The sequence below is a fragment of the Halteromyces radiatus genome (genome assembly GCF_025201355.1).
Source record: "Halteromyces radiatus strain CBS 162.75 chromosome Unknown BX664scaffold_10, whole genome shotgun sequence".
Lineage (NCBI taxonomy): Eukaryota > Fungi > Mucoromycota > Mucoromycetes > Mucorales > Cunninghamellaceae > Halteromyces > Halteromyces radiatus.
This window is the reverse complement of record NW_026251696.1, coordinates 787,205-796,953: the sequence shown is the minus strand read 5'-3', so window position 1 is coordinate 796,953 and position 9,749 is coordinate 787,205. Positions and strand designations below refer to the sequence as shown.

The 9,749-nt window shown below is 39.0% G+C and overlaps 2 protein-coding genes across 2 annotated transcripts; one reads left to right on the top strand and one right to left on the bottom strand.

Moving 5' to 3' along the window:
- Positions 1-283: 283 nt before the first annotated feature.
- BX664DRAFT_343125 (uncharacterized protein) lies at positions 284-1,489 on the bottom strand. Its single transcript, XM_051547263.1, has 2 exons — positions 638-1,489; positions 284-570 (listed from the first exon to the last, which is right to left on the bottom strand). Exons 1-2 carry the CDS (start codon positions 1,392-1,394, stop codon positions 476-478), a joined length of 852 nt encoding a protein of 283 aa, XP_051396441.1. The 5' UTR covers positions 1,395-1,489; the 3' UTR covers positions 284-475.
- Positions 1,490-2,052: 563 nt separating this feature from the next.
- BX664DRAFT_287132 (uncharacterized protein) lies at positions 2,053-3,066 on the top strand (the record flags this gene model as incomplete). Its single annotated transcript, XM_051541731.1, has 1 exon — positions 2,053-3,066. A coding segment is annotated over exon 1 (855 nt), but the record flags the coding sequence as incomplete, so codon positions are not given.
- Between the last annotated feature and the right edge of the window lie 6,683 nt (positions 3,067-9,749).

Below are 9,749 nucleotides of genomic sequence, written 5' to 3'. Positions count from 1 at the left end.
TATTCATACCAAAAAGGTTGCTCTCTTCTCTACTTATCATTGTAATGAAAAAAATGATACAATAAATTTCATGTACTGTAGCATCAAACTTTTTGCATAAAACGTTTTGCATAAAATGTTGTGCGCAAAAAGTTGTGCGCAAAAAGTTGTACGCAAAAAGTTGTACGCAAAAAGTCGTGCGCAAAAAGTCGTGCGCAAAAAGTTGTGTGGCGCAAAAAGTTGTGAAAAACCAGTCAGAAAAGTCGTGAGCGGAGCAATCCTGTAACAATATTCTCATCGTTTTCTTTTTCATCGAAAGTTTCTTCTACCATTTGTTCATCAATTCCTTCAGGCATTGTAGTATTCGCATCCAATGAGACAATGCTTGCGTTTGTTGTCACGTTCGTGCGAAGTTTATCACTGTGTTCCTTCATATGCTGGTCGTTGCTTGTCTGGTTTGTTGCTTCCACCTTCTTTTCATTGTCACGAATTGCTGCTAGTCTAACGTATTCATCCAAAGCTTCCTTTTCTGACCGAGTTTTTTCTTTGCAATGACGAGCATAGTGACCTTTGCCTTGACAATTGTAACAGGTAACATTTGCCATTCGGGGACAGTTTCTTCTAATATGACCTGATTCTTTACACCCGAAACAAATAGGAGGAGCACCACGGTATGAAGCACTCACTTCCATATCCCATGGTTCTAAATAGAGTCTACGATCTAGCGTTTGCCATTGAATGTCCTTAATGGGTTTGGTATCTAGGAGTACCAGAGCGTCACCTTCAAAGTATCCACGATTAGTTATCTTCTTGATCTGACAAACTTTGCCATAGCGTCGTAGACCATCGAGGAGTTCTTTGCAAAGAACATCGTCAGGAAGAAAATAGGGAAGTTGACTCAAAGTTAATCTTACTAATTGATCGGATGTGCCTTCATTAGCCGGAGTACCTTTGTAAAGGATGTTGTTGCATACTACCCCTTGTTGGATGGCCTTCTTTCTGTCAGCAGGGTGTACAAATTGTACTTCGATCAAGAGTGTAGTACTTGTTTGATAGCTGTACCTAGTTACTCGACGAGCTCCTTTCAAACGCCCAACTTCTTTGGCCACTAGATCAAAAGCTTCGGTATAGTGATCGAAATCTTGTTTGCGCAATTCAAAATACACTGCCTCAGTGTAAGTAGCACATTGGAGGATCGCAGCTGCCTTGCGTGCAATCATTTTTTGACTAATGTCGTCTTCTTCCCACAATGTTGTGTATTCCAGTCGTTCCTTGACACCAAACTCATCTTTTCGAGGAAGTCCATTTGGGATCCGTTTGTGTTTGAGCCCAGATTTAGCTACGACACTCCACGAACGTTGACCTATGTCTGAGGGACCTTCCCCTGAAGGAATGTCCATGTCCATGTTCGACATGACTACCGGTTGTTGTTGTTGCTGTTGCAGTTGTTTGTTGTTATACTATGGATAAACGTTTAGCCGACCAAAAGTGAGATTAGTCGGGAAGAGAGGCTTTTTGGTTGAATTCATTTCCGAGCTTGATTTTTGATCGTTCGAAGGAGTTGTAACAGCTAGCAAATTCTGAAATATTGGATTATAAATTTCCGATTTCCAGATTCTAGGAGATATCATATTTTGCATTTATAGCTTTTGGAAAATCAGATAATTTAAGAAATTGAACTCTGCAAAATAAGGACCATGGTCTATTCCATAAAGGGTAATTTAATTTATATGTTCCAAATTTGGCAATGAATGCAATAGAAGAACCAAATATAGTAATAATTTCGTGTGTCTAATTTTATTTGTTATTTAAAGTATTTATTTTTGATAATTACCAACCTTGGATTAGTCAAGCATAATTTCCATATTTAGGTACCAAAACTGCTCTATTCTTGCCAAATAGAAAATCTGGAAATAGTTCTGCTTTAAATCTAAAAAAATCAGAAAAGGATCCTTTGCAACACTTTGAAAAATTAAAATCCCAATACATATATTTCGTTCTTTGACAATATGAGATATCCTTTTGGAGGATCAAAAATCAAGCTCGGAAATGAATTCAACCGAAACCGTTGGGACTTCTCTTTCGCTTAAAGATTACTACCACCATCGGCAAAACCATTTAAGCGTTACAACTTTACTATTTTATATCAAAACACCATCCAAAACTACATATTCACAGCCTACTACATCCAGATAGTCTGCTGTATCAATTCCGAGCTTTTTCACGGCAAAAATGACAAGTCCTGGAATTAATGTCCATCATCATGCGAATGATGAATCATGGGCACAGAAGGTGGCGAAGGGACTTCAGGCAAAGGTCCCAGCGCCTATGAATTCTAAGGATCTGATGGGTGATCAGATCCACTATACTGCGGTGACCCTCTATGAAGACGAACAACTGAAGGATCAAATAAGAATCCATAGAGCTGAACAGATCATTCAACAAACGTTGGAAGAAGAAGCGGTTCTGTTTGAACTACCAAAAAGGGAATTCACCACGCTTACGGAGGCGTATACTCTTATCCAAGATCAAATAGGAATTATTGATGGGGTTACACCTCTAAACCGATTTGGCTCTAATACCAGAGGCAACCTTTTATTAGAAGTAACTTTTGTTGAAAGTCAACATGCAAGTGATGCGATTGAAAAAGGAATTACTATCAACGAAGTGAACTACAGGGCAAGCCCTACCAGACTTAATGGGTCAACGCAACCACCACGCATGACCAGAGTGTTTCTAAACTATGTGCCCAAGAAACAATCAGTGTTAAAGGAAGGTATTCTTGAATCAATGAAATTTTATGGCAAAGTATGTGAAATCAAGAAAATGATGAATGGAAACTTCTTTGAAGGTCAAGTATCTATCCTCCTTGACACCAATGATGATGGTGTAGACAAGAAATATCGCCCGCTGCAACGAATGTTATATATGGCTCATTGGGATAGATATATTCCTGCTACATTTAAAGGTGCTCCACCAGTATGTTATCAATGCAGACAGGCAGGACATATTCGCAAAGAATGTCCAGTGATGAAACAAATTACCTGCTCTCGTTGTCTCGAAAAAGGACATACCGCCAAATTCTGTCAGATGAACAAGGAAGATTTTAACATGGCATTGGAACAATACGAACAGATAAAGCAAAAACAAGAGCTACAACAAAAGGAGCAAATGATATCAACAGAAGAGAACTCTACTCCTTCATCACCCAATGATAAAATTCAAAATGCGATGCCAACACCATTACCAGTGGCTTCATCATCAGAAAGGTCAACTTCTTCGTCACATAACTCAGTATCAGAAGATGAAAGAATGGAATTGGATAACCAAAAGGAGGTCTCTCATGAAGAAAAGAGGGATACAGTAGTGTTGGGGATTCAGGGTTCCAAGTATGCACCAATCACTACAAGAACCACCATGGATGTGGACCCAGAAGAATCATCTTCCATTGATAACAAGAAAGGCCGAGTGATTAACTCAACCAAAGAGATGATGGCACTGAGCTCATCCAAAACATACAGAAGACTTGCACCACAAACCACAACAGCCTCGACAGCCACTATAGTTCCTCTCTCTTCAACGGCATCACAAAGGAAATCGAGGCTCAATACTTTGACTACCTCTTCCTCAAGGAAGTAAAGTAGTTTGTTTTCAATTTTATTTTATTTTATTTTATTTTATTTTATTTTATTTTATTTTATTTTATTTTATTTTATTCTCTTGTATTCTATTTTATTCCCCTTTCTTCAAATCCCTAAAAACAAACAAAAACACATATCACCTCAAAACCCATGATCAACAACATCCATATATCTACTTTGAATATTAGAAGCATATTCAAAACAACACACACCTCCACACAAAGAGAAATAGCTCGCTACTTTCGATCGAACCTCCATCCACGCACAGACGTCCTTTGCTTACAAGAGCTCAAAAGTAACCGCCTACAACAACAACATTTACTGGAAAACGATATCACCACCCTATCTTATTTGTTCCCCAACATGGATTGCTTGTTCTCTCGTCATACGGCAATTATCTGCATCAACCCACAATTACATCTGACCAATCAAGCGGTAAGTACAGACGAAAGATGTACCTCTGCAACCATCATTAACTCCTCAACAGAGGAAGGAATCTGCCATATCACCAATTTCTACGGCCCTGCTCAAAACAGCGATAAACCTGATTTCTATAAGAACTTCATACGGAATCCACAACTGACAAACCCTCCTCTACCAGACAAACATATCTTAGTAGGAGATTTCAACCTTCACCTATACCAGACGGAACACAATGCTTCAGACACTAAAGAATGGATTGAATACATCCACATGCACTTCGTCGACATATACAAACACCAACAGGTCAACAAGGGCAAAGTATACCAACCAGCGCCAACATTCCATCGATACGGTCTTAGATCAACGCTAGACTACATCTTTGCAACACCAGATTTGTCTTCGCAGCTAGTACAGAGTCAAATATCATACCTTCCCTCAAGTTGGACTGATCACCATATGCTCACCACTACCTTGATGCTTCAGACATCTATCAACTATGGACCTGGGGTTTGGCGTTTCAATCCTCAACTGGACTCGGATCAAGATTTTATAGAAGCACTTCGAATGATACTAGATAGATACCTCAAGGACAAGGATCTTACTTCGGTCGATCGACAGACACTTTGGGACGAAATCAAAACTAAGATTAAAAGTTTTACGGTTAAATATACATCACAAAAAAACCGAAAATTAAGATCTAGATTGGAAACCTTACAAAAACAGAGGGAACAGACATCCACACCCAAAACACTGACAATGATCGAAGATGAACTGGACTCACTTTATCAACAAAAAGTGGAACAACTCATAATCAGATCTAATACCACATGGACAGAACAAGGAGAAAGAAACAACAAGTATTTCTTTGGAGTCTTGAAAGCAAGGACAAAACAAAGGACAATGACAGCGGTTCAGAATCCAACCACTGCACACATAGCCACAGATTCCCAAGCCATCATCATGGAAGCAAGGAACTACTACAAATCCCTATACAGCACTGATCCAGTCGACACAGAAGCCATTGACCATCTGATAGCAAACATCCCTTCTTCTGCGGCTCTGTCTGAGACAGAGCAATCTCAATTGATGACCTTGGTAACTAACGAAGACATAGAACACCTTTGTGGTGTCTATAAGATAGATCTGAATGATCTATCTTAAAATCAACATTTTGTGTAACAGCTGTCATTTATATGTTAGGGAGTTTTTTATTGCGTTAGCTTTTTCTCTCACTTTATTCTCATTCAATAAAGATATACTTTTGTCTCACTTATTTTTTATTTATTTCTTCAACTATCACATTTTTTTAAGTGAATACAACAACCAACATCAACAACATGAACAACAACAACAATATCACCAACAACAACACCACCACCAGCGACAACATGTCGGATCTCTCTGCTCCTTTCTTTGTTCGTTCGCCTTTGGAAAAAGCCAAAGATTCTTTGGCAATTTTGACTAAAAAAATTGATGAGTTGGATGATCGTCTTTTGGCAGCAGCCCAAAGCAACGAACCAACCGATGATTTGATGGAGGAACTTCATCAAAAAACGAAGTCTCTCAATGACTTCAAATACCAACTGCACCGCAGATTCCCTGATGAGCCTGCTTTTGGTATCCAGGAAATGAATAACCAAAATGTGGTTAAAATCGCTGGACCAGTGACATTTCCTAGGCTTAAAGAAATGCCCTGCTTAATGTCTCCCCGTGAACGTGTGCCTAAGGGATATGGTCATGTTTATCACGACGTGGCTGAATTCATTGAAACCTTTGAAACAAGGGTGGAATTGTATGAGTTAGACTTGGATCAAGCTACTCGCAAGTACATTCCTTCAGTCATTGGGAATGACTACAAAGTCTTTTTGGCTACTAAGTGTAGTCAAATTAATGACCCTACTACCACTTGGGCAATGGTAAAAGGATGGCTTTTGGAGTATGCTAATACTCCTAAGCAGCAAATCCGAAAGGTTCAAAATCTAGTTGATATGGAACCCAGGGATGATGAGGACTTTGATATGTTCGGTGCTCGCTTCCTTGCTGCGTGTAACGCTTACAAAGGAGAAGGATTTTCTTTGGAGGCAACCTTATTTTTAGGTACTGTTTCCAAGATGCCATCTTACTGGCGGCGCAAGATTTTGGATAAGATTGTCAATTCCGACTCCTCTGTATTACATATGGAGGCAAGCGAAATAGTGAAATTCCTTTCTGGTATGGATCTACAAGCTCGTACGAAGAAACGACATCATCATGATGATCATCATGAAAAGCGTGCTCATCCTACGCAAAGAGGTACCAAGGTTTCCTCTAAACGTACTTCTGGACCAGGGTATGAAAAAGGACCTAATGGAGGCGTCCTTTGTCGAAGAGGCTGTGGTGAAACCTACATGCCTGGACACAAATGTGCTGGACACAAAAACAAAGTTTTTGTGAACCCCACAAAGAAAACGGCACGCTCTGCCACTAGGAGTGTTGCTGCTCAACAAGATGTTGTTGACACTGTTGCCTCTGTCTTCAACAACAAGATGGATCTGGACGATGCTGATGATGATGTTCATCACGACATCTTAGATTGTAAGTCAATCACAAAGAAAATGAAACAAAAGAAAATAAAAGAAAATAAAACAACACAAATTGACAAAGAAATTAATGTTGCCATTTCTGTAGAGAATCAAAGAATCTTCGGTTTTCTGGATACTGGTGCCAATTTTTCTTCTGTTAATAAAGCTTTTTGTTTAAAACATAAAATACCCATCGTCCCCAATAATGATAATAGTGTTATAGTTTTAGCTAATGACGGCATCACTATACAAAGTTATGGTCACACTCCCTTATTGAATATAATTTATTCAGGTATACATCATACCTTTAGTTTTGAGGTGATGGACCTAGCTTTTGATAGAGATCTGTCTATTGGTACTGACCTCATGCATCTATTAGGCATAGGTCACACCGGTTTATGTTTCTCTTGGGATCCCCCAGTGAAAGATGATGAGGAAAGTCCCATCAAAGATGTAGTAATACCCAATGAAGATCCTTATGGCTCTGTTACCACACAACAAAATTTTATTGATGCTCTAAAACATGATCTAGACATTAATCAAAAAATACCTACTGATTCCTTTTGCACCCATCCAGACGCAATCATATATTTAGACACACCTGATAATGTCAGTTGTTATCGTGCTCCTTATAATATCGCTGCTGCTCTAGTACCAAAGGTAAAGCAAACGGTTGATAAATGGTTGCAAGATGGTATCATTTGTGAAGTGCCATCAACAGTAGATAATAGATGGAATAGTCCTTTGACTATGGCACCTAAAAAAGATATCACAGGAAAATATACAGATAAGCGACCTTGTCTTGATCCTCGTCATATCAATAAATATTTAAAGGATGATCGATTTCCCTTACCTAAGATACAAAACATCTTCACTAAACTAAAGGGTGCTAATGTTTTCTCAACATTAGATTTGACAAATGCCTTCCATCGCTTTCCAATTCATCCACCACATCAGCATAAAACAGCTTTTACCTCCGTCGATGGGAAGCAATACATGTTCCGTGGATGCCCCTTTGGTCTTAAGCCAATATCCTCTAAATTCCAACGGGTGATGACCAAATTGTTCACACCACATCCTTTTTGTAATTTTGTTGCTACTTTCGTCGATGATATCGTCATCTTTAGTCGAACCATCGATGACCACTTAACACATGTTCAGTTGGTGATCCAAGAATTAACTCGTGTCAAATTGATACTTAACCCTAAAAAATGCCACTTTGCCCAGAAGACCATCTATTTGTTAGGCTTCTGCGTATCCACTAACGGCAAAACTTACTTGGATCCACGTAAAGTAACGAACACACAGGATTGGCCCAAACCTCGCACTGGCAAGGATATACAACGTTTCCTTGGCTTGGTTAATTACTTTCGGGAGTATATTCCCAAAATATCAAACCTTACCGCACCTCTCGATCGCCTTCGAAATGTTGCGGGTAATTTAGGTACCTTATGGACACAGGAACATGATGATGCTTTTGGCAACCTGGAACAGGCGCTGCTACATGCACCAGTTCTTCACCCACCCCAAACTGATTTACCCTTCCATGTCGCTACTGATGCATCGGATGTTGGTATCGGGGCTGTCCTATATCAAATTGATAAACATGATCGTATACGTCACATTGGATTCATGGCACGTTCATTGACGAAATCTGAACGTAATTATGGTACCACTAAGCGTGAACTATTGGCAATCGTTTTCGCGCTCAACAAGTTCCATCAACACCTATGGGGTCGTCACTTCACCCTTCATACAGATCATAAAGCGTTAGTATACATCCACACGCAAAAAGACTTGAATGCTATGTTAAACAAATGGTTGGATACCATCCTTGATTACCAATTCACTGTAGTCCACTTACCGGGTATGAACAATGTCTTACCTGATGCCTTATCTCGCCTTTTTCCAATGGACAAAGAGCTGGGGGAGGGTAATCTACCTACAGAAAAAATACAATCTACCAACTTTATCAAAGTTGGAACTGACAAAGTAGTAAGAGCAGCTAGCGTGACCTATTTAGAAAATAACATGATGGAACCTCCAACGGAGACAGAGAAAAATGAATGTTTGATAAAAGCGCATTTATTTGGTCATTTTGGTGCTGAAGCTATCGTAAAAGCGATACATAATAATGGACTACACTGGCCTAAACTAAAAGAACAAGCAATAGAACTTGTAAAGTCATGTCAGCAATGTCAAAAGTTTAACATAGTAAAAGCAGGTTATAACCCACATAAACCTGTAAGCGCTAAATTACCTGGTGACCACTGGGCAATTGACCTGGCAGGACCATTACCACAAACGTATCGTAATAACAACTACTTACTAGTAATGATTGATATCTGCAGTCGCTTCGTAATCCTTCGTCCTATACAAGATAAAACTGCTGAATCAGTAGTACAAGCAATAATTCCTGTTTTCTGTGATTTCGGAATACCTACCGTGTTGCAATCAGACAATGGAAAAGAATTTGCAAACCAAGTAATGAAGAGATTCAAACAAAAGGCTGGTTTTGACCATAGGTTAATCACGCCCTACTATCCACAAGCCAATGGTGCTGCAGAAAGAACTGTAGGTACAACAATGAATGCAATCAAAAAAGCCGTAGAAGGTGTAGTTGGAGAATGGGACCTATTCGTACCAAGTGTACAGTTGGCCCTAAACAATAAAGTATCCAAAAGACATAACTCCACACCCTTCAGTGTAATGTTTGGAAGAAGACTAAATGATTTCAAACAATATAATGAGGAAGATGGTAAAGCAGAACCACTTTCTGAAAAACAAGTAAAAGAAAGAATGAAAGAAATTCAAGAAATTATCTTTCCAGCTATTGAAGAAAAAACACTTCAAGCCACAAACAAACAAAAATCAAAATTTGATTCCAAGCACATGCAAAAAGATTTCCCTGCAGATAGTTTTGTGCGTGTCAAAATACATCCCAGTTTTAGATCTAAAATGGATCCACTTTATGAAGGACCTTATAAAGTAGTAAGAAAAACTCAGAATGGAACATATGTTCTAAAAGATAGTACTGGTGATATATTACCAAAAAGTTATACCGCCTCTCAATTGAAAGCAGTTAACCAACCAAATGATGTTGAAGAAACAACATATGAAGTAGAAGCTATAGTTGCACATAAGT